General features: G+C 38.6%; 1 protein-coding gene and 1 long non-coding RNA gene across 2 annotated transcripts in view; both read right to left on the bottom strand.

Annotated features, from left to right (window-relative positions):
• LOC139137627 (tumor necrosis factor receptor superfamily member 23-like) overlaps positions 1-4,787 on the bottom strand; it is a 5,467-nt gene extending 680 nt beyond the window's left edge. Inside the window, exons 1-4 of the mRNA XM_070705822.1 lie at positions 4,574-4,787; positions 1,977-2,145; positions 725-997; positions 1-55 (exon numbers count right to left, since the gene is read on the bottom strand). The exon at positions 1-55 is cut by the window's left edge and continues 38 nt beyond it. Of these exons, the coding sequence (XP_070561923.1) occupies positions 1-55; positions 725-997; positions 1,977-2,145; positions 4,574-4,651 (575 nt within the window). The 5' untranslated portion in view covers positions 4,652-4,787. The remainder of the gene's footprint in view (positions 56-724; positions 998-1,976; positions 2,146-4,573) is intronic.
• Positions 4,788-9,886: 5,099 nt separating this feature from the next.
• On the bottom strand, positions 9,887-25,026 carry LOC139137626 (uncharacterized). Its single transcript, XR_011553422.1, has 4 exons — positions 24,815-25,026; positions 13,386-13,541; positions 11,916-12,339; positions 9,887-11,146 (listed from the first exon to the last, which is right to left on the bottom strand). It is a non-coding gene; the product is annotated as an uncharacterized lncRNA (long non-coding RNA).
• Between the last annotated feature and the right edge of the window lie 1,406 nt (positions 25,027-26,432).

Here is a 26,432-nt window from a genome sequence, read left to right as displayed (position 1 = left end):
GTCGGAGTATGTACCAGCTGGACACTTTTCACACACACATCTCTTGTAACACTGCCTGTAGTTTGGAGAAATCAGTCGTTATTGGTATGACGGCGTGTATGATCACGTGACATATTTACTGTAAAATCGTAATGAAATGTGTCGTTGCTAGAATTATTTCAAAGTGTTACAGTCTTTCACAGCTTCTAAAATTTCCAAAACGCGTGGCAAACATTAAAGTGACAGGGCATCTGATGTCATGGTGATGAAAGGACGGAAAACGGCAAAGACAACTTGGTATGGCGTCTACTGCTAGGTTTGACGACCTCTGGGAACGGTTGTTTGTTTAGGATTGAACTCACATGTTTATGCAGTAAGGATAAACCAAACATTCTCAAAAGGCAAGGCTTTCGGAGGAATCAACAAGTGCTTTGAACAGAATCCCGTTTTAAAAATAAATAAAGTTACGACAAACTAGAAAAATATTATTTTCTCAATGTAAGTTCTTATACAGGTACACTGTTACATTTACACTTTTTCTTAATGATGCTCTTCGGTGTCCAAATACGTTAAAGTCTGCGATTTCTCTAAACATTACTGTTTACATAAACAAAGAAAAGGTAAAAATAATGATGACAAAAACATAACAAAACAAAACAAAACAAAACGAACAAGAAAGCGAATGACTAAAGCGACTGTGTTGTCAGACTGTTTGTAGGTCAGGTTGACCAATCCAGACACTCACCTGGCGTTGCAACACCGTAACCAACCCCACAAACTGTCCAGGGCAGACAGAGTTCACCTGAAGGGGACTCATAGAATCCGTCTTTGCATTCACATTCTTGTCTATTTGCTATAGAGCCAGGTCTCTTGATCTGCCGTCGACCATCATCACATTGAGGTTGATTAAAGCAATGGCGAAGTAGATTAGGCCCCTCCGTGTAAGTCCCGTATCGGCACCTAGCGCACTCGGTTGTTTCAGGGCGTCCAGCGATGCAGGGTCTCTTCATGTTGAAACCTGCCATATAGCAAAATAATGGAAACAACTGTGGCAATTTTAGGGTACATCAAGGTTCATTAGGATCTACCAATATGCACAAAAGTATGGCATAATATTACCGACAGTCATTGTTTGATTGTAGAAGTCAGGGTAGATAAGATCAGTGCATTTTCCCTGATATTCGTTGCTACAGTTCATTGTTGAACATTAACAGTTTCAATTTCATTGTTATTTAGTTCAAGGCTCAGCACAACATCAACAACGAGCTTTACACCGGAAAAAATACCATAGCAACACCAACAAAAATGGCGGGAAAATTCAAACTGCTTTGTGATGAGAGTTTTAGTAAGGAATATAGGCTGTTTCACAAAGTAAAATGTTTTATGAGAGAAATAGGGGCTTGGCAAATGAGTATACTGACATATCAAAACCTACATAAAGGAAACACAAAACTAAAGAATGAAAACAAAACACTACCCTTTATAATTATATAAATTACATATTCAAAGTGAGTAATTTTGAAACCTTTAATGTTAATCGTCTCGCTATATTGTTGTTTGCTTGCATGGCAATGCAATTGATTTCTAATGCCCCTCCCCAAACAGGAATCATTGGTAATGACGTCTTGTTATTGTAAATTCTTTGCACATACTCTCCCACCTAACATCATCTCTGTGTGTGTGTGTGTGTGTGTGGGGGGGGGGTGATAAAATAAAATAAATAAATAAAAAAAATAAATAAATAAATAAATAAATAAAATAAATAAATAAATAAATAAAAAACTAGGAACTGTTTAAATCGATATATATATAGTTATATATATATATATATATATATATATATATATATATATATATATGTGTGTGTGTGTGTGTGTGTGTGTGTGTGTGTGTGTGTTGTGTGATTATTGTGCTGCATTTTCACAAGATTTTTTAAATCCAAGTGCAAAAACAGTCCTCTTTTGTGCAAGTTTTGGTATTTATTGCAACGTACGTACCTGCATGACAGCTTCGACAGCAAAAATCGCCGTACTGCAAGTGTTCATAGTTGTACTTTTGACCGGTTCGACACAGTGCAGTGTTCTCTTCAGTTGTGGTAGTCAATGCAAGGTGAAAAACACTCAATGCACATAGCAGAGTCAGCATCTGTTTATCAGAAGACTGCAGCTGTGAAGAAAATTTCACGATCAGTTAATGTTCAGCTCATAAATGCTGGCATACCTGTTATCAAAGAATGCTTTGTAAGAGATATTATTCAGGTCGCTACTTCATACACGTGTTGCTGTACTTCGTCATTCAATAAAGTGCCCAACGCAGGCTTGCCTATGGAATTAGAATTTCCTGTGTGACCTGGACGCCGCTTCGCTAGTAAGGGCTGTGCATAGCCGGGGACATCACGCCCAGCTCGTTGGCTAAAGGCTTGCTGTTGTGATGTGCTTTGCGTGAACTTTGTGTTATTTTGCTCTGTTGTTGAAGATGTATCTGAGACTACAGTTCTTGGATTCTTATGGTCAGATCTCAGAGTCAGAATTGCCATTGTTGTCACTAAACTTGTGGAACTATCGAAGAACCTATTACGCGACATCTTACTTACTAGTATGCACATTACCGGAAAACGTTGCTTCGAGTTTGGTGAACGAAAATACTACGAGCATTTCGACAAAATTTCGCAATTTTACAACTCGAGCAGGTCAAAAATTTTCCCCGTGAATCACAACAGTGGCGTGATCGGTTTACATTGTAGTATGGTTTTTAGATTAACCAATGGCTGCCTTTCATGTTATAAACAGAACGGCACCCACACGTACGACTTCCTGAGTACTGCTGCTTACTGATTACTGATTGCTGATTACTGCTGTAATTCTCTGGCCGTGTTAAAAGCACTGTAATGATTTCACAGGCTTTTAAGTCATGGTCGATTCGAAAAATCTTCGTTTCAAAGTCTTTTTTGTCTATCAGTTCATTTTCGAGAATGTAATTATAGCGAGAGAATTGCATGACTGTAAACCAGTCCGTATTTAGCACTTGACTCGATTTCCCTCGCCCTTAAGATCATTTATGTACTGTGGCAGTCATTAAGTTCAAAGGTCATACACGACTGAATAACATAAGCTGATATGTAGCATATATTCCGATTCAAACTTCAGAACACTCATGACGGCCCACGTTCAACGAAGCTTGTGTATGACAGTCTTCAAGCGTTGTGCGAAGTTTCACGATAAAGAAACCAAAGTCAAGACTAAATCAAAGTAAGATTTTCATGGCCCCCGTGTCACATGGCTGTGATAAAGAAAGAATAAAATGTAATCAAGATTATTTCTTGAACTTAGCCAGTCCATGGCACCTTAAAAATCGAATATGGAGATAACTGAAATAGGTGTTTGTTGACTTTTCTCACAAAAATAAGACAGATTGTGCAAATTTCATCATGATATGCACTAAACACAAAGCCGACATGCCGACATGTTCTGACACAAAAAAATAAAACTGCTCTAAAAATTCGCTCATGCAAATATCACAATAATTTTCACACGTCAAACTCAAATCACTCCTAGGAAACTGTTAATACTTTTGAAACTATGACAAGCAGTTCTGAAAAAAATGTTTTTGGCAAAAATGACAAAACTAGGCCCAATGTTTACATGTCTTCATCATTTTGATGTATGTTAATTAGGTCATAGGTCATTTTAAAATACCCCTTAAATCCAAATCAAGACCTATTAGACAAGCCGTTCCCGAAGAGAAAATATTTGACAAATAGTGTCAAAAGAGTTTCTCAAAAATGCGAATATGAAAATTTTGAACAAACATAGAATTAATTGTACCTATCAACACATATACCAATTATTATAGTGTAACTGTCATAAATGGAAGTTTTTGAAATTTACGACAGATCATAAAAGTTTTTTCATAATTCTGCAGGCTATGTCTATGAGATTCGACTGAATTCTATATACTCACCAAAACATTCCTAAAACCAAAACTGGTCACATTTAATAGTTTTTGAGTTATGGGCTCAACAAATTTTGTCTACACGGGGACGGACGGATAGACAGACAGACTGACAGACAGACAGACACAAAGCACTGACTGACAGAGTGATGACGATTAGCCCCCTTCATAGCAAAGTAATATTTTGCTTCCGGCACGTGGGGCCAACAATACGTAATTGATTGTCAATCTTACATTTTGCAGTGGGGGTTTCCCGGTCGTCCAACGCAGTAGTTTGATAGTGATTAGTCATGTGAAATGATCTTTCGATCCTACAGCCGCACAGTAAACAAAGCATCGTTATTCTAGATGGAGTTCACGACTTAACGCTTTTTGGCGTCAGTAAGCTGGCAACGTAAATATAACTATATGACAGCGAGGTTTGAACCGTGTCAAATATGGAATGCGGTGTCTGCAATCACACATGTCGCAGTGCGACGCTTTGCCGGTCACCTTGTCTCGTGTATAGATGGTCTTGGTACTTGACATGCATTACGTTGCATAACGTATATATTTATGACAAATGAAAGTTACTAGAAATGAGATTTGTTTAAGGTCTTACAGGAAGTATACAGCGAAGTAAAATAACAAATACATGTATTACCTTTTTACGGAGCCGCTTTATGTGATAGGTCGACTGGAATGCCATGAATGGAATCCACATAATTGCACACATTCGCATATTGTGTTCAGATCTTGACTCTTCATGTAAGTTTACTTCCGAAAGACAGCGGATGGACCTTGCTGCGAAGCAAACCGGACGAAGGAAGAGCAATCCGTAAATGGTAGAAAATCACAGAATTCTGAACGTGGGAGCAACAAATGAATGACGTACCGAAACGAGTGCGTCAGAGTCACAAGACCTAAGGTCAGGCCAAGTCACTGAAGAGTCACAAGTCAGCGTCTAGTCTCAGTAGTTCGAAAGCCTATACACCTTATCAGTCAATTTAACTCATGCCACTAGTTTTTACGACAGCAGTGCACGGAACTTAAAACTTTGCAAGTTCAAAGCTTTTATATTTCTCAAAACTTTTTTTGCCTTTTTTTCATGAATAATTCAGTGTATTGACACCCTTGAATACGTGCCTAAGGGAGTAGTCATTATTTACGGCCGTGGGTGCTTGGAAGAATTGCCTCGGGGTTCAGACATTTCGAGTTGACCCATAACCCCTGCCCCTTTATACCAGCTCGAAAATTTTTGCATGACCCCCCTTTTCATAATACATATGTATGTATGTATGTATGTATGTATGTATGTATGTATGTATGTATGTATGTATGTATGTATGTATGTATGTATGTATGTATGTATGTATGTATGTATGTATGTATGTATGCATGCATGCATGCATGCATGCAGCATGCATGCATGCATGCATGCATGTATGTATGTATGTATGTATGTATGTATGTATACACCCACCCATCCATCCATCCACCCATCCATCCACCCATCCATCCATCCACCCACCCATCCATCCATCCATCCATCCATCTGAGGCTCTTAGACCTGACAGTTAGTGCAAATCAGTCTGGCACCAAGCCTGTGCAAATGTTAAGCTTATATTTACATTAATACGTCATCAAAACCTGATGTATATTGTCTCTTATATTCTGTGACTGCTTGAGAATTAATATTCTATGTTAAGTAACTGCTACAGAATATAGTGGCAACTTTATGGAGAAGGGCTACTCAAAATTTAAAGCATTGATTTTTTTATTTTTGTATTCGTTGTGCTCTAATTAATTATAATTACAAAATAAACAGAAAAGGGGTTCCTTTTCTTCTTTTGAAGTTAAACAGTCCTGAAGTAACCCTGCTCAACGCTGTACTAAAACGGGATTTTTGTGAAAATGATTGTCACACTTGAATATTTTTATTCATCATTTTTTTAGTGACCCGCCCCCATTCTTGCTACCCCCTCGGCCGTAAATAATGACGGCTCCCTAACCTGGAATGTTGCACAGACCCATGTTTGCTATGCAGTTCTTTAACACTGATTTACCTCAACGAATGATGGGCTCATAACGTGACTTTAACAAAGGTAGTTCGCGCCTCGAAATTGAAAGACAAACTTTTGCTCAAACAATTCTCAAGGCATCTGTCAAGTTTTCTCTTACCAAATCAAGAAAAAAATCAGGGGTCATTGTGCAACGTTTGGTACTAGAGAAACAAATCGCCTGACAGTTACCGATATATGGATATCAAAATGGCCGTCATCCATGTGTTATCTCTAAGGGAACAGTTTTAATTTTCGATCTTTGCAAAAGTAACCAAGTAAAAGTTTTATTTACTCCAAGAATGAGCCCCAACATGTGGTAGACCAAAACGGTATCATAAAGATTTGAGAGTCCGAATATCTATCCACTAGGTGTATTTTACCTTTTAAAGTTACTGTGATTGGAGAGAAACAGGATACTGTCCAGACTAAAATTCATTTGTTAAGATAAGTTTGAAGACTACCACGGTTAGTGCAGTGTTAGTGTATTCCATTGACTTCCATGTAGGAATGCAGGAAAATGTCATTGTATTATTTCCATCCTTCCCTCAAAATATATTTCATTTAAAGTATGAAGTTGCATTAAACAAATGACAAATCGAAGAAGTGGAGAACAGGAACTGTAATTTTATGCTGCTATGAAGTTTATGATGTCCATTACTTTCAAAGCAATCAAAGTTACGTCATTCTGTCTACTGTTGCAGAATCAAACAAATACAACCATGTGCAGCCAGATAGTCTTATCCTGTTCACCCCGATTATATGTGTAAACAAGTCCACATTCACCATTGATAATAGTGGCCTTGGCCTAAACCAAGGCGGTGAAGAGTTCAAGGTCAGAATGCGTCCCAGGGACAGACATTCAGACTCTCAATTTTTTATAATTCTTTCCTGGCCTAACGCTCGTTGGGACTCATTTTACAGCTCGCGGAGAAAGAAACATTTTTACAGTCTATGTTTTGTTTTTTACAAATCATTAAAACTTCATTTCTCCCCAAGGAGTTAACATAGGTATAGCGGCCATTTTGAATTTTAAATATCGGAAACGTTAAGTAATTTGCTTCTTTAATTCCAACCTTTGCATGATAACACCCGATTGTTATTCTTGATTTGGTAAGAGTATGGTTGAATGTTTCATTGAGAAAAGTTTGAGCAAAAGTATACCTTTAAGTCTTTCACTTTTGAGGCGTGTGCTACTTTAAAGTTTCAAGACATGTAAACATTGAAAGCTATCAAACATCTCCCAATCTTTATATCCAACATGCAAATAATACGTTGTACGGTAATATAAGGTTTATTGCAAAATGGACTAAAAAAAACAAGATCCGACAAATTGTCTATGGTAATAGAAATATTGTATCACTATTAGCATATTTTATGAAATGTAACGGAAAAAAGACGTAAAAATAATTCAACCATTTTGACTAATCCTATACAATAGGAGTAGTTTGTAACTTAAAGGGAAACAGACGTCGGAACTGCACCTGAGCGAGTTTCTTGTTTACAAACAATATATTTCGTGCATGATATCTAGACGCACCTCATCATCATAGCTGCAACATTGAAATCATTTGATGTGATGACAGATATGTTTTAATTTTCATCAATCACCATCGTACCTTGGATACAGTGTTTAGATTGGTCGTATGGGTCCCATACGACCTTTGGGGGCAGTTCCGACGACTGTATCTCTTTAAAAACGTCACAGTAAATAATAAAATTGTCTATATATCTAGTAAACATGATATAGCTTCTACACGACATAACAGCGAGGCAGCAGACAATAAAAACTGACTCGTGTGAATCATAATTATTGGGTTTTACGCTTACTCAATTCGTCCTATCCAAATGAAATATAAACTACAAAATTCAACTAATTGTCATGTCAGTGTACTATTTTCTAAAAGCAGTTTTGAAGTACGAAAACGATCTAAGATTTGACACAGAGATTTCAAACGTCACGTTCCGCATTTGTAAGTTTTATTATCGACTGCCCCTGAGTCAAATCAGTTACAACACTTTTTTCCAAAACCCGTACATGCAGCATCCAGCACAACTTTATTTTATTTTTATTTTTTATTTTATTTGATACACAGATCAACGGGCAAACCCACTAACAGATCTGCGAACAAAAAAAGTCACACAAACACAAGACAAATATACAAGACAACCATAAAAGTAGCACGATACATTAAATTGAGAAAAAACATACACGAATCAAAAAGGAGAACTGTTAAAATGACTGGATAAAATAGTTTTAAAACTACACAGCGTAGAAAAAAATATCTATATTACATTTAAAAGAGATATCATTAAAAACAGACATGCATCTGGGCACTGTCGAGAATTTTCTGCAATTAACAGAACACAAGTCTGGTTTAAAAAGGGGTTTCCTGCGTAAATTTCTACTGGGGGCATAAAAGCAGATTGATTTAGAATATCTGGAGCATCATAATGTGAATGAATTATTTTGTACAAAAGCACATGTCAAGGGTTAGTCTTCTATTGTGTAACTTAGGAATGTTCAGAATTCTGCAATAAAATGGGTAGCTGGATTTACTGCAGTGAACATTGAGTTTGCGACAAAGTATTTCACAAATTTAATTTGTACTCTCTCGATTTTTTCTGACCGGCCCTGCTGGTGGGGTGACCACACAAAAAAGCTATTTGGTAAGCCAGAAGACTGGAGATTGGAGAAAATCACACCAACTCAACTTGTTCAGAAAGATATACGCAACGACTGTCGGGTTACACAGCAAACACTCTTTGCCATGATCTTGAGTATGCAGATATCCGAACATAGTTACATAACTTCAATACGGGTGATCCCCGGCATATGTTACAAAGAGCGCCACCACCGGCAGGGCGCTAAATTTATTGCACATTCTGGTAGTACTAGCCTTCCTTAAAAGCGCTTCACAAATACGAAATGGCTAACAAATACTTTCTTTCTGGTCAAATGCCCTGTCTTACTTCAACTAGTTTTAAAGAAGTACTTTTTCATCGAAACACTGTACACTCTACACTACAAATTTTATGAGAGTCTGGTAAATCCAAATTTAAGCCAAGACAAAAATATGCATGTTGTCTGTCACATGGTTCATAGAAATGAGGTAGATCATAGAGAAACGCCTTTATTTCATTTGTTAGAGTCTAAAAACATAGAAAAAATAACAAACTTGACGAAATTTTTAGATTGTTAGACTAGTATGATTGGTCTTGATGGACGATGGTAGATTGGGCGGTCAAAAATTTGAAAAAAATGTCGGAAAATAATGAATCAATTGACAACATTACTGCTGCCATACTGCTTTTTGAAGATATTGACGTGAAATGCCGTCGAAAAAGTGTTTAAAAAAGGGAAAATGGTATACATCCGGATGATTAATTTGCTTGATTTGTCAAACTTTGGGACGCACAAAAACAAAACACACCAAACAAAACGGGGAAAAAGAACAGAAAGAAGAAGAAACACGAAAAAAAATCATATCAGGATCCTGACTCCCCCTCCAAAGAATTAATGATCCCTTCCCTTTCTTCCAAAGTTTTCCGTGCTGGCAGGTTTAAAAGAGACACGGTAGGGTAAAATACACATATTTTTATTTGACTTAAACCTGAATGTATCCCTAAGCCTTGTTTATGAACTTTCAAATAAAGTGATGAGTATTTCGTGTCATTCATTATCGTGTTTTGAGTTTTTAAGGAGACACAATTATCGACACAGAAACTAGTTTCGCTTTCAGACCTCGTCGCTTCACTCATGCATATCAATTAAGGTCAAGTGCGCCACGAGCGGTGGGAGAGTGAAGGACTTACCGGCTTGTCTGGTCCCCTGCCCATTTCTACTGCATTTCTAACGAAAATTGGTTCCATATTTTCGTGGTCAGCGCAGCCAGCGGTAGAAATGGTAAGGGGCAGACTTATTACCGGAGAGGGCGCAGTGCAGTGATGAGCGTCTCGAGCTATTCCCTCCATGACTCTCTCTTCTGCAGGGGCGCACATTATCTCGATTATCAAACGGTCTCAGGGAAGTGACGAGGTCTTTAAAGCAAAACTACAAAGATATTTATATATTAGTCTCTAAACATCATATATTTCCTTGCGAATGTCGATAATCTCCCTTGCCACAATTTTATATATTTTGTCTGACTTGTTTTCACAGTTACCTATATTTCGGCACTTTGATGCTATAATCTGTAGAATAGTAAACGTGAGAAAAGATGCTATACATAGAAATAAGAGAAAATACATCAAAGATCTTATCGTGTACATAGCGATAATGATACCCATAATCCATGGGTAGAGGAGATGGGCGAGTGACAGCGCCACCAGGAACAATCCTGCGACTTTACCGTTGATTCTGATATTTCTTTCAGCCCACGTGACCGCAGCTGGCCAAGCAGAACCCATCGATATCCCCATGAGAATAGCGCCGCAGAAAAGTACAACTCCATTGCTGTTACCCCAGAGTGATAACAACAGCGCCGCAAACGTACAGCCCGACAGATCAATGATCAACATCGTCCTTGGATGAAGGATTCGGGAAATCAAAATGGCGACACCCCTCGATAGGACAAACCCACCCAAAATGCAGTCGTCAGTAAGCTTGCAATCTGTGGGCTGAATTCGACGTCGCTTGTCATTGCAAAAGTGTAAAGAAAACCAAAGAAAATAGCTTCATTCCCGGCATACACGAATAAATAGGCAAAAAGAATGCCGAGTAATAAAATGCGAAAATGAAGAGTTTCGTTGGTTTCCGTAAAGTGTTGTTTCATTGCTGGATCTTTCTCGTCAGTACTAATCATAATACGGTCAGAAAGTCGAGTGTACAATCCGAAGTACATACACGAAACCAAAATGAATATTCCTGACATGATAGAATACGGGATCCATATCAGGGATGTAGCTCTCTCGATTTGAACGGAATAATAATCCTCTGGTATTGCAAGATGATTATAGTCCGTTATGTTTAGAGTTGCAAGATCTTCAGCACTTTGATTATAAACGGTGCTCGCCATCACATCGGAGAAATTTCCATTAGGTGAATCAGGTGTTATCGTCAGAAATGGTCCCCTACCAGCGATACAACGAGCCCGCCAGCAGCGACCAGCAGTTCCCTGCTTGAAGTACGGGACCTGCCTTCTTTCCCCACAGACCGAGCGTCATAAAGTTGTTTCCTTAAAAAATAACATCCTGGTTATTGGGAAATTCAAATAATTACTCATTGAATGTTGGCAGATGTGGAGAGATTGTTGCTCTAACCTTTAAATTAGAATATTACTGCCCTACAAAAGGATGAACGATTAGATCTCAGGGGGATGAGATCATGATACGATATTCCATCTTCCGTGATATGATCTCTAAATTCATTGGGCACTGGTATCATCTATCTTTGAATATGTATTGAAAGAGAATTAGGCTGGAATATTTGAACACAATTTTCATTCACGTACTGAGGTAATGCTTTATCAACAAACTTACAATAAACAGTTTTTCGTCCTTGTGCTGTTTTTCTGGTATCGACTTTCTCAAACATCAATCACCAACGAATTTTTCCAACATCATTTAAAGGTATACTGTCACCTGTTCCAATTTTACCACAGTTACCATGGAAAGAGAAAATATAACCAATTACGATTTTAAGCAGGTGGCAGCTTTTTAAAAACAGCGCCCTCACATGGGCATTATGAATACCAAGGAACGCCCCTTTGATCATACATGGGCATATTTAGATGCAGGTGACTGTATACCTTTAACTGAATTATGAATGATATTTTTAACGATGACAATAAGTGTCAAGCTTCGCAAATTTCACAACATCCTCGTCAACTATAAATTTCTGTGTTCATAACATAAACTGGACTATCGGTGCGAAGAAGTTAGTACTTGAACCTTGCAGCTCTGAAGAAGTTCCATCCAAAGTTTGCGTTAACGTTCTTCTCTTACCTGTATCGACATATCCTGTAAACAGTCCCATATCGCCATCGTCATCAACAGAAAGTTGTAATCCTGCACCCATGGGATGAAACCACCTACAGTCCCCGCTCCGAAAAGAGCCGAAGCAAGCACGAAGTGGTTTTCAATTCGATCATAACAAAACCCGGATGCAAAGGAACCGATGAGGTGACCTATACTGCGTGCCGTGAGTGAGAGGGTGATCTCCTGTAAGGACGCACCAACTTGTCGTTGAAGTTCCAGAAGACATAATCCTGGTATAGAGATTCCTAAACCCTATAAAGCAATAATAATATTCAAGCAAGGATAAACCTACATTTTGAGCTGTGAATGAGAAGACGATCTTCTGTTAGGTTGCACCAACTTGCAGTTGAAGATCTAGAAGTCTTAGTCTTGGCATTGTCATACCTAAATCCTGTAAAACAAGTTAGAAAACAACAAACAAGCTAGTTAATTTTGGGTATAAGTCGATGTTGCTGTAAAGTGCAGGCCTGTAATTTTGTTCATGGATCAGATAAAAATTATACATCAGACAGGAGAAATCCACCCATACTTAGCGAGACACAACATTCCTAACCAGAGATTGTACTTTAACAGCTTTCAAAATACAATGACGATTTTCGTACGTAGACAGTCGACGGAACGTCATAGGCACGACTGTTTACAGTTGAGGCAAAATAAAATATGATACCCATAACGATTTTAGAGACATGGAGCCTTTTGGATGCACCGAATAGTATACTTTCGGCGATTTTTATGAATTACGCCATTCGTGTTATCATTGTAACACACAGCATCCACCTGTTGACAAAAAGCTCCGTCAATTCTGCGGAATGATATTGTTATGGTATTGAACTTTCAGTCCGGACTTGACTTTATCCTGAAATATTACTGAACATACTGAAAACACGTTTAAGATTCACGAACTGCATGCTGGGACTACACATAACCTGGAAAGACAATGCAATTAAGGTAGTATGCACCTCGGAAGTGAAAGACTTAGGCCTAAACTTTTGCTCTAACTTTCTTCACGGAATCTTTCAATCATTCTCTTTCAAAATCAAGAATAAAAATAGGGGGTTACCGTGCAAATTTTGGTACTAGAGAAACAAATTACCCAAGATTTACCGATATTAGAAATTCAAATGGCCGCCATCTCTGTCTTAACTCTATAGAGAAAAATAAAAATTTCGAATTTCGAAAAACTAAGCCTGTGAAAAGTTTTCTTTCACCAAGAGCTTTAAAATGAAACCACACATGTGGTATATCAGAAGAGAACTGTAAAAGTTTGAGAGTCCGAATGTCTGTCCCTGAGGTGCGTTCTACCTTAATGACCCAGAAGCGACCATTGAAAATTATGATCAAACGTGGAGTAAACATTATACAAACATACAACTTCCCTCCCATTGAGTCTTATGGCATACCGTGTATCATGTTTTTTTTAACCCGATGACAACTTACCCAACAGAGCGACGAAAGTAAAATCGCCGCTGTTCTAGTTCGGCGAAGATAAGGAACAGGGGATTCATTACTTTCCATACGTTTCTTCTCTTCCATGATAATCCACGAAGATGTGTTTCTCTAGAGGCAGACTACTTTTACCGGAGTTTACTTAGCCTTTGGTGGTAAAAATAAAAATAAGGCTATTAGCACAATGACTTGTTACTTTTAGAAATAATTAATATTTGACAATCATAACAGAACATGTTTCACACAGGAGGGCCCTGATACCAAGTGTGGTCGGCCTGATACACAATATGTGCCCTGCTGACGTACAGCGACTCTGAAGACGTATGAACGTATCTAATTCGATTGGTAGATTTAAATTATTTACGGCAACTTTGGGAGTTTGAAAGTAAAGCTATTTATGGATGATTGGCTGTTTGGAAATTGTTCAGGGTGATATTCAGCCAACCAACTATAAGGTGTGGCAGAATTTGTCCGAACAAATTTGGACAACGGCCGATAGCGCAAAATGGGTCACATCAAAGTGCCGCCATAGATTTGGGAGACATTTTTCGCAATATCAGTCAAAGAAGAGCGTTGGTTTGTTAGTCACTTATAAGGAAAGATTCTTTCATAAGACCGTAGATTTCTTTGCAAGAACTTTTATTTTTGTATGTCTACAAGTTTGTGAGCCATTGCGTCGGCGAAACGCAACAGCTACCTTCAACATACCTCACTTGTAATATGTACTAGGAATAGAAATGTCATCTCTTTATTTGCACAACAAAAGAATTTTTTTTACACAGATGCACAGGAAGTGAGGCTACCCACAGTTTCCCTTGATTCGTGCACTCAGACATTGTTTGCTAAAGGCTTCTTCAATTTCATTAGTCAATATGAAACTTAGAATTTAATTTCAGGATTATTGGTTAAAAATACGTTCCAAAATTATTGATTATGTTTACAATTCAAGAGTAAAGTAAATAAGAAGTCAATGTTTGAAGGTGCTAAAAATTGTACACTTTTCAAGGTAGAGTTATCAGCAACTAAGATGGTTAGTCTGGTTCCCTGACCCATTTCCCCCGGTAGAGGGCGTGGGGAAATATAGGGTCAGGTACCGGGCACGCGTGGGTACCGGGTAGCCATCTTGAACAGAATTTTGTTCAAGATGGCGGAGGTTAGTCACCTGACAGAACATGCTACAACTATCCAACAATATGGCTGCTACCATGAAAACGCCGGTCAAAATTCGACTGGATCAGAATTATGTTCGAACACTGGTATCCGAACCAAAAACATTGGCACAGGAGACGGGAAACATAAACTGAAAGGATTAATCCAGAAGTACGGGAAAATAGAGGTGATTGAAGGCTGGCTGTGATATCGCAGCAGTACTTGTGGCGTGTATCGAACGCGCTAGGGTCATTGAGGTCATCGCCGACTGTGGTGTGACCCCAATGACCCGAGCACGTTCGATACACGCCACAAGTACTGCTGCGATATCACAGCTAATTGAAAGCAAACTTTGTTGGAACTGTGAACGACGATTGATTTCGATGGATAGAATGGTGTCCGAATTTCGTGAAAAATGCCAGGCATCATGTCGACGTTCTAAAAGTATCAAGAGGTGTGCTAAATCACAGTGGCTAAATCATGGAGGTAAAAAGTCTTTCTTCTACCTCCACGGCTTTGTGGTACAAACAAGAAGTTGGTGTCAAGTGAGCCTAAAAGTGCGAAACCCAAGAAACATGAGAAAAAGTTACAAGTGTTACTTTCATCCAATCACAGCTTGTTTTATTTTAACCCAATAGCGTCCATGTTTACATTTGCCGGTACCTGACCCTATATTTCCCCACGCCCTCTACCGTGGAATATGGGTCAGGGAACCAGACTACTAAGATGGTCTCGTCATACAACCTGTTAGACATGCAAATTTCCTTTGTCACGAACATTGAAAGAATCGATACCTTGTCTTAGTTTCCTTGAAAATATGTATGTATGTATGTATGTATGTATGTATGTATGTATGTATGTATGTATGTATGTATGTATGTATGTATGTATGTGTGTGTGTGTGAGTATGTATGTATGTATGTATGTATGTATGTATGTATGAATGTATGTATGTATGTATGTATGTATGTACTTGCTAAGTACCACTTTGTTGTCACGTGAAGAAAGCACGTATGATCGAAAAGCTGACAGTTGAAAATTTGCATAAATTTGCCCATGAATAAATGGACGTGTCATTGTTTGACCTTGGGTTCTGTTTCACGCCGTTTATGTGTGTTTCAGACATCTAGTGCACTGTGATCGCATCCGACTTATTTTTAGTTCATGCAAATTTGGAAAGGCTGTAATTTTTAATGTCACAAACTGTGAAAGAGTAACTCACTGAACTGTAATTTATCAATGAGCAAACTACCATGCTAGCCAAAAATTGCCGAGGATTCTTACTGTAAAAAAATGAACAACAAAAATCATAGATATTGCAGATGTAATTCACAGAGAAATAAATCTCATCATAATAGTATAGATAAAAGATATGCAAATGATACGTTTTTCGGCTAAAACGAGCTGCAACGTTACGTGGATTTTCCCAGCATGTTTCTTAATTTCAAATCGAAACATACCACTGTTTGGTAAAAATACCAGAAAGGTGAAAGAAATATTATAATAAGCATAAGCTGATGATCGAGCGAAAAAACTGCCGGGACATAATTTTGCGTTTGGCCCTTTGTATTAAAACTAGCACGTTTACCAAAGACGGGGCGAGGCGTCAACAAAAACGTGACAGGCAGTTGATGTACAATTCGAGTGCTAACACCTGTGTTTGTCAAGTAATTTATTTATCGACACTTGATTCTGTGTTCGTGCAGCGTAGCCTATTGTGTCTGATAATGAATTTCGGTTCACCTTACCAAAAGTTTACAGGTCAGATAGAGAAAATGAATTATCATAACATTCGACGGGCCGTCTGGCATTCACTGGTGACATCATTTTCAGGTGTTGCAGAATAGTGTCGATATGAAGGTTGTTATGTAGGTCATTTCCCCCACACTCATCATGACCTGAGTTCAATTAGTCTAGAACATTCTCAAGGTCACTGCCCTTGATGACCTCACAACCTTGAATTCAATTAGTCATGTTTGGAATGTTCTGGAAAGTTGATTAGTTGTGTAAGGGAGATAATTTTAGAACAGTAATTAGCATGTCAATAAAAGTTCTAGATTGTTCTTATATGCCTTTATAAAAGGGACGTGCACAGCTTCCAGTCAGACTTTTGGGATCGTGTCTCTTGTGTGTTACTAAACTCCAGCAGTAGTCATTCTCAAGACTTTTCAAGACCTTCACTGCCAACGCTGGATTTATACTGTGGACTTTGTGCAGCTTCAAGCCTGCAAGCCAAAGGACTGTTCATTCATCCAACTGACTGTTACAACTCTGAGACTGGAGCTTTGCCGTCCCAGCTGAGATAAGTAATCTGTACACTTTTAAAGCTTGTACTCTATCCCTGACTTAGCAATTAGTTTTGTTTTCGTAATAAATTTTGTTTAAACGTTAACTGCTGAGTTCACCCTTTTGTTCGTTTTCTCTGCACGTAACAAAATTGGGGGCTCGTCCGGAGACGAATATTTTGAGCCGTTTGACAACATTTGCCTACCTTTCAAAACTACTGTATACTGTGAACTCAGCGAAATTCAATCATGGCGGAATTCAAGCCAGACGAATTTATGGATGACCTTGATCAGGACACATTTAATTCCCTCAGAAAAGACAACCTCATAGCACTGGCCAATTTCCTTAAAGTAGATGTCAAAAGATCTATGCGCAAGCGAGAAATACAGTTCAAGATTGCAAAACATTTAGTTAATTCTGGCCATTTTGAGGAGTCTGCCTTAAAAGATTATGAGCCTGAGTCTTCCTTCGAACTCAAAAAATTGGAATTGGAAATACAGGCAGATTTCGAGCTAAAAAATTGGCATTAGAAAAAGAAAAAGAATTACAAATGAAAGAAAAAGAATTACAAATGGAAAAGGAGAGACAGGCATTAGAAAAAGAAAAAATACAAATGCAGTTAGAAATGGAAGAAAGACAGAAAGAGAGGGAATTGGAAATGAAAGAAAAAGAATTGCAAATGGAAGAAAGACGAAGGGAGAAAGAAAGAGAGGAAAAAGAAAAGGAAAGAGAATTAGCAGAACACCGACTGCAGTTAGAAATAAAACGTTTAGAGCTTGGACAGTCAGGAAAATTCTTCCCTTCAGACAAGTTTGACATCACTAAGCATTTCAGGTTAGTTCCCCCTTTCCAAGAAAAGGATGTTGATAAATATTTCCTCATTTTGAGAAAATTGCTCAGAGTCTGAATTGGCCTAAGGAGTCCTGGTCTATGCTTTTGCAGAGTGCTTTGGTGGGTAAAGCCAGAGAAATTTACATTCAGTTGTCAGTAGAGCAGGCTAGGCTTCAGATTATGATTCTGTGAAGGAATTAATTCTCAAGGGCTATGAGTTGGTGCCTGAAGCTTACCGTCAGAAATTTAGGGATTGTGAGAAGGTGAAGGATCAAACTTATGTTGAATTTGCTCGAACAAAAGAACAACTGTTTGATCGTTGGTGTTCTTCTGAAAAGGTCAGTCAGAATTATGACAAATTACGACAGCTTGTTTTGATTGAGGAATTTAAAAGGTGCATCCGGAGTGACATCAAGACGTTTATCAATGAACAAAAGGCAGATACATTGGAGGTTGCTGCACGTTGGCCGATGATTATTCATTGACCCACAAATCTTCATTTCTCAGCAAACCATCCCAGTCCTTTTCATACAGAAACAATGCAGGTAAATTTAACTCCTCCTTTTCATCCAAGAATTTTTCAAAGGACAGTAGGAAATCAAATGACAACAGTTCACAAAATTCAAGTAACACTTCCACATCATCAGATCCCAAGTCTCAATCTCCTTCTGACAAACAGTTCGGTACACGTTCTTGTAATTATTGCAAGAAAGACGGCCATTTAATGTCAGAGTGTTTCAAGTTGAAAAGAAAACGTGAAGGTCAAAGTGGTCAAAGTGGATCTAAGCCCACCGGCTTTATTTCTTCATCAACTCAATTAGAGTCTAATAATGTGTGCAACACATTTTCTGAGGTTAAACCCCTCTTATCCCCAATTAATGAGGTCAAGGTCAATTCTTCTCAAGATAGCATTATGGGTATTTTCGAACCATTTATTCATGATGGTTTTATATCACTTTCTAGTGATTTTTCTTCCGCTACCCCTGTCAAAATTTTAAGAGATACCGGGGCTTCCCAGTCTCTTTTGTTGGCAGATACCCTGCCGTTTTCTGAAAAGTCATTTTCAGGTTCTAAAGTTCTTATTAAGGGGGTAGATTGTAATGACTACATTCCTGTTCCTCTCCATAATGTCTATTTGTCTCGGACTTTGTTTCTGGACCTGTGGCTTTAGGTATTAGGCCTTTTTTGCCTTTCGAAGGGATTCACCTTCTTCTTGGAAACGACCTTGCTGGGGACAAGGTCATCACTAATCCACTTGTGACTGATAATCCTAGTTTAGATCAGGATCCAGAGCCAATTGAACAAGAGATACCGATTTATTTCCTTCATGTGCCATTACTCGAGCCATGTCAAAGAAAACTTCCGAGAATCAAAATACTCTCAAAATAATGTCACAGATGTTGACTTAAATGACACCTTTCTCAGTCAGGTGTTTGACACGGATCATTCCGTTATCCCTCGTGGATTTGAAACTTCCAGTAAAACTTCTGCTGACCAAAGTCAGACATTTTCTAGATCAAATCTCATTGCAGAACAACACAAAGACTCAGATATTTGTCTTTGTTTGACAGGGTAGATGATGAAGGTAAAACTTCAGATAGCTCTGTTTCCTATTATACAAAATCTGGTATTCTCATGCGTAAATGGAGACCTCCAGATGTTTTGGTTGATGACGATTGGGCTATAAAACATCAAATTGTGATTCCAAAGCCCTATCGTGCTGAAATATTGCGCCTGGCCCATGAAACCCCCTGGGCTGGTCACTTAGGAGTCAGGAAAACTTATCATAAAATTCTCAGTCACTTTTATTGGCCTAATCTCAGGCAGGATGTAGCACATTTCTGTAAAACTTGTCACACATGTCAAATGGTAGGAAAGCCAATCAGACCATTCCAAAGGCCCCTTTACAGCCAATTCCTGCATTTCAAGAACCATTTAGTAGGATTCTAATAGACTGTGTTGGGCCCCTACCAAAAAACAAGATCAGGAAATGAGTACATGCTGACAATAATGTGTACATCAACTCGGTTCCCTGAAGCCATACCACTGAGAAATATAAAGACAAAGACTATAGTGAGAGCTTTAGTCAAATTTTTCACTTTATTTGGCCTCCCTAAATGTGTCCAGTCCGATCAAGGCTCCAACTTTATGTCTGGTATTTTTCAACAAGTAATGGATCAGCTAGGCATTAAACAGTATAGGTCATCCGCCTATCATCCAGAAAGTCAGGGTGCTCTTGAGCGATTTCATCAAACTTTGAAAAACATGATTAGGACCTACTGTTTTGACACAGAGAAGCAGTGGGATGAAGGAATTCATTTTTTGCTCTTTGCTGTTAGAGAGTCAATTCAGGAGTCTCTTGGTTTTAGCCCATTTGAGCTTGTATTTGGACATACAGTCCGTGGCCCACTTAAGCTCGTTAAAGAGAAATTCCTATCAGACGATGATGATTGTCTGAATATTTTGCAATATGTGTCAGATTTTCGTACAAACTCTCTAAAGCATGTGAATTAGCCAGAGAAAATCTTGAGTCATCTCAGCAGTCAATGAAAACCAAATACGATAAAAACACCTCAAAACGGAAGTTTGAACCAGGTCAAAAAGTTCTTGTTCTACTTCCGGTTCCTGGCAAACCACTCCATGCTCGTTACTTTGGGCCATATCTAATTGATAAGAAATTGAGTGATTTAAATTACATCATAACAACACCTGACAGGCGAAAACAAAAACAGCTATGTCACATAAATATGCTTAAGCCATATTTTGATAGGGATAATCCTACTATAACTCAGCCTGTCAGTGCAGTCAGTTCAAACCATTATGAAGATAGTGATACTGAAACTGACTTGAGTGAAAATACTCTAAACTCAAAGCTGGGCTCGGTCAAGCTTCAGAACTCAGAAATCCTGGAGAAGCTGGAGTCTACAAAGTTGGCACACCTCCAGCCAGAACAACAACAACAGGTGAAAGAACTGCTCCACGAATATAAACACCTGTTTCAAGATGTTCCAACGAGGACAAACGTCATCTATCACGACGTTGATGTTGGGGACAGTAAGCCTGTAAAACAACATCCATACAGACTGAATCCAACAAAAGCTAAATATCTCCAGGAAGAAGTCAAATACCTGCTGGACAATGACTTTATTGAACCCAGTAAAAGTAACTGGAGTTCGCCGTGCATACTTGTTCCCAAATCAGATCACAGTTATCGTATGTGCACGGACTTTAGGAAGGTCAACACTTTAACAAAGACAGACACTTTCCAATCCGAGGATTGATGACTGCATCGACCGAGTGGGAAAAGCCAAGTATGTGACGAAATTTGACCTACTGAAGGGATTTTGGCAAGTCCCTCTGACGGATCGTGCTCGTGAAATATCCGCCTTTGTTACACCAGACGGATTGTTCCAGTACAAGGTGATGCCATTCGGAATGAAGAACTCTCCGGCAACGTTCCAACGGATGATCAACGACGTCATATCCGGGCTAGACGGGTGTGCAGCTTACGTTGACGACGTAGTCCTGTATAGTGACACCTGGGAGGAACACATCAAGCTCATGCGGAAGTTCTTTGAGAGACTGAGCAAAGCAATGTTGACTGTCAACCTTGCCAATCTGAGTTTGGTTGGGCTAGGGTAACTTACCTCGGACATACTGTAGGACAGGGTGAGGTAAAACCTGTTGATGCCAAAATCAGTGCCATTTCAAGTTTTCCCATACCAAACTGCAAACGACAACTGATGCGCTTTCTCGGTATGGCTGGTTACTACAGAAAATTCTGTCCAAATTTCTCCACAATTACTGAGCCTTTGACTAACTTACTTAAAAAGAAAGTAAAGTTTGTTTGGTCAGAGCAATGCCAACAGGCATTTGATACACTTAAAGCCATACTGCAAAGTGCCCCAGTGTTGTCTGCACCAGATTTCACTTTGCCATTCAAATTAGCTGTAGATGCTAGTGATACGGCTGCTGGTGCTGTTTTATTGCAAGAAGATAGTCATGGGACATCCTGTTTGCTATTTTTCACGCAAATTAACAAATCTCAGAGAAACTACTCTACAATTGAAAAAGAGTGTTTATCTTTGATATTAGCTTTACAGCATTTTGAAGTTTATGTTACTTCTTCAAATCAGCCAATAGTGTTTATATTGATCACAACCCTCTTGTTTTTCTGCAGAAATTTAAAGGCAAAAATCAGAGATTGCTAAGATGGAGTTTAATGTTACAGGAGTTTAATCTTGACATTAGACATATCAAAGGCAGAGACAATTTAATTGCAGACTGTCTCTCTCGTATTTAGAGTTAATTGTTGTTCACTTTCAAGAAATTTTACTTTAGAGTAAAACAAAATTTGAGTACTTAAATCCTTTTCAAGATTACATTTGTAAAAGAAAGATTTTTCTTTGAAAAATTTTTTTTTTGAAGAGGGGGTGTGTTATGTAGGTCATTTCCCCCACACTCATCATGACCTGAGTTCAATTAGTCTAGAACATTCTCAAGGTCACTGCCCTTGATGACCTCACAACCTTGAATTCAATTAGTCATGTTTGGAATGTTCTGGAAAGTTGATTAGTTGTGTAAGGGAGATAATTTTAGAACAGTAATTGCATGTCAATAAAAGTTCTAGATTGTTCTTATATGCCTTTATAAAAGGGACGTGCACAGCTTTCAGTCAGACTTTTGGGATCGTGTCTCTTGTGTGTTACTAAACTCCAGCAGTAGTCATTCTCAAGACTTTTCAAGACCTTCACTGCCAACGCTGGATTTATACTGTGGACTTTGTGCAGCTTCAAGCCTGCAAGCCAAAGGACTGTTCATTCATCCAACTGACTGTTACAACTCTGAGACTGGAGCTTTGCCGTCCCAGCTGAGATAAGTAATCTGTACACTTTTAAAGCTTGTACTCTATCCTGACTTAGCAATTAGTTTTGTTTTCGTAATAAATTTTGTTTAAACGTTAACTGCTGAGTTCACCCTTTTGTTCGTTTTCTCTGCACGTAACAAGGTCATAAATTTTATATGTACCGTCACTGAATTTCGCCAGACACATGTGAACAACAAATTTGTATGTCAAGGTGAGTTAGAAACTGGTACGGTTATATTAAGAACGACGGGCGTTGAATTGAATTTTGAACGGTGCTATAAAGGGCAAATGCACAGAATTAACTATAGACTAGGTATCTCGTATAAATCCACAAACACTTTTCTGGCATACTCAGCGGGTACGGCCTTCTCGTATATTTTGTTGAATGATTATTATTCAACTGTGCTACTAGAGTGCGACAATAAGTATTAAAACCTCCCGTCTATGGATCTCGTATGTGTATTTTGTCGTCCTGCAGTTGTGCGGTGGATAGTCATTCAATGCTTCGTATGCCTGCAGCTTGCACCATCTCTCGCATGACCCCGTGGAGCTGGTACTACTCGTAATCTATTTATAACACACGAAACAATCGTTTTTCTCGAGGGTCTATGGTTTGACCTAGTACAGTTATGACATTGCTGAAGGCAACGCAATCTTGTTTCGAAATCCGGTATTTTCCTTTCATTAGCTTTGGGACGATTGTTAAAATTGGAATAATTGATCTCCTTACAGACATAGTATCTGGCTGCTCACATGCTGCTTACGTCACAGGAAACGCTAAAAAACTGCGTCGAAACAATGGTCGACCACACCTAGCTGGGTTCACTCTTAACAATGATGTCACAGACGTATGGTGCATATTCACATTTGATGGTCCGACAGTTGTGTTAACAAGCTTCGCGCGCGAAAATCCACACACTGTTTTTGGTGATCGCGTACATAAAATGTCATGTACGAGCTAAATTTTATACTTGATTTTTATTTTAAAGATCAACTCTTAAAACATTTTACCTTTGCATAAATTCTTGCGATATTCTGATATATTTTAATTTGTTTTTACACAGCCATGGAAACATTCAAGGAGACAAAGGGCGTGCTACCATGACATGATATCGACATTAGTGACAGATCTAGGGCTCGGATTGATCAAAACGATTGAGGTCAACCTCGAGGAAGCAGCGTCACGGAGAACTACATCATACTAAAATGCCCGGTTGCATGCCATAATTACTAATTCCAGACCGAAGAAATCGCCTGTGGAAATTTCTCTCTTTGATAGCTTTACCTCCGAAGTTTTAATAGGGTAGCTTGAGAAAAACTGGCCTTCAGACCCCCAGATCAGGCTACAACAAAAGACTTTACGACTTTCATGCTCTCTTCTGTTTAAAGTTTTGCAAAATGAATGCAAGTTTGACGTAACGATGGACGGAACTTATAATTAACTTTAACAAATGACACAGATTTGGGGAAGTGGTAACAGACATTCAATATATTTTCATCACTTTCGTTTCCGATATGAAAAAAAGACTGCCATTTCCACCAATCGAAGCTTGCTGTGTCATGGGCGCCAAAGCCTCATTTCACTGTTACCCCGCTCGCGCAAATATTCCGATGACGCGACTCCCACAGTGTGCATACAGTCATTGGCCCACTCACCATTTATGGAACGCCAGTCACATGTGCCAAGCAGGGACAGTGTACTGGCATTTTGACAACGATCCTTAGCTATATCAGAGCTTCTCTCACCAAAGCATCTTAATTAAACTCCTCGCTTGTGAAATACCAAAAAATACGGGCGTTGTCATATTTTCACCGCCGGTTGTAGGAGACGTGACCGTCGTAACTCAAGGCGGCAAACATATCCAATATTTTATGTTAAATTAGTGCTGACCTAATTACCCTCTAAAAACGACGACTCAAGCAAATGATACTAATAAAATTTGGAACAATTTAAACAAAGCCAAAAAATCCTAATTTTGAACCTCTAAGGAATATTATCATAGTAACAGGGCAGGAATATCTTCCAACTCAGTAAGATTATAATGAATTTCCATAAAAATTCAAACTAACTATTAGGAGAATCGAAGAATAAAATTTGAAAAAAACTAAATTTACTATCTTTAAAAAGAAAATGGCGCACACTCGAAACGACTTACAATAATATTTTTTATAAGTTCGTTTACTAAGCGGCTAGAATGCAAATTAAGTTAAAATTTTGCTCCGAGTCCTGTAAAGTCAAGCTTGAAGAAGTATAACGATTCGAGATCTAGAATGTAGAATTACTAACCGTAAGCTTATAGGGAAGGTGGTTATTTCCAAATCCCGGTCAGACCAATCCAATCAGCAGACAAATGAACTGTTGACAAAACCCAGTGACCCCGTTACTTCTGAACCCACTGAAAGATTCTTGCAGCTCTGAAATTTTGCAATCATTGCTTCATTTATACGTAAGACCAGCTTGCAACAATTAACACAGCCCATGACTTGCACTTACCGGTTTAAACCAGACTTCGTGAACCGATTACTTCATGCAATCCTGGTCGGGCTGCATTCACAAATTTTGGGGAGGTTTCATTGCATGATTGGTAAACCCGTCGAGTAATTACAGAATCCGCTGTTTGAAAGTCCCCTTCCCACGAATGTCTGGTGCAACAATGGAATCGTCGACGTGTTTAGGAGGCTTCTCACCATAGGTAAAAGGTCATCTTATTCAATGGAATTGACATTGTATGTAAATTTTTCCGGCTAAAAACAGATTTAAAGTGTACATCGGTCGATAAAAAGGAGAAGAGCACTGTAATAGAAGTGAAAAGTACCACTGAATAAATGTGCTTTACGGGTAATATTATATTTGTCGATCGCTATCTTACCTGAATAGGTTGACCGCACTATTGTCATAGATAGCACTGTTCAAATGTATGTCACGTGATAACAGGGTTGAACAGATCGGTCGTGGTCTGATGAGATATTTTTTTAAGGTGACACCGCGTAGTGAGCTATTGCCAGTATCTTTAAGTTGAAATTTGAGTATTATTCGAAATCCGGTTTTAATAGGTTCATTTGCACACTTTACGTATGCCGTCGACCAAAACAACTATCTGTAGCACAGCATTTGTTCTTCGTTAAAGAACCTAGTGATATACAGCGTTTGGTATCGCTTTGGATGAAGTGTAGGCAAACATTGAACCGTGAACGCCGTCTAACACCACGATGACATCACAGATACGAACTCGGCCTACATGCACCACATAGTGGTTCATAGTTTACATGGTAATGGCTTTGTTTGGACTGGTTGACTGTCTGTGTACTTTTAACACGATTGGAACAAATTTGGGGCAATTGGATGATGCAATGATGTCGGTTTAATCTGCAAATGAAGCTCATCTGCTTTCCTTTTTAAGTTACACACTTGTTTTTATGAGTAATTTGTAATATTGCAACATTTCAGTGTAGGTCCGTCAATAAACTTTACTTTAATTTACAATTTTTGCTCACTGTGACTAAATGACAAAAAAATCACTAGTTATCTCGTAAATGCGAACAGTACATAAAATATAAACGTATATAAGATTAGTTATGTCGGGAAACAAACCAGCTGTATTGTTTTAAGTTTCTTTGACCGAGTTGATTACAGCTTCCTGTAATGTAATATTACTCATCGACCTCGATGAACATCCACTTTCATTTAGTTTCAGAAATGTGAAACAATAAACCATAATTTGCATACAAAGGATGGAGAGTTTCATTCGCGAGCGTTTGTGCCCGCAACAATAAATATGCAAAAATAAACAGTAATTGCATACAATAGGTAGTCATTTCCTTCAGCAGTGATCGGTTGCCTACGCAACATCCCAACAACGCACGGTGTGACTGGATCTTTTCAATTCATATGAGACACACATACA

Source organism: Ptychodera flava, chromosome 7 (assembly GCF_041260155.1).
Source record: "Ptychodera flava strain L36383 chromosome 7, AS_Pfla_20210202, whole genome shotgun sequence".
Classification (NCBI taxonomy): Eukaryota; Metazoa; Hemichordata; class Enteropneusta; family Ptychoderidae; genus Ptychodera; species Ptychodera flava.
The sequence above is the reverse complement of the archived record's forward strand: the minus strand, read 5'-3'. Positions and strand labels throughout refer to the sequence as shown.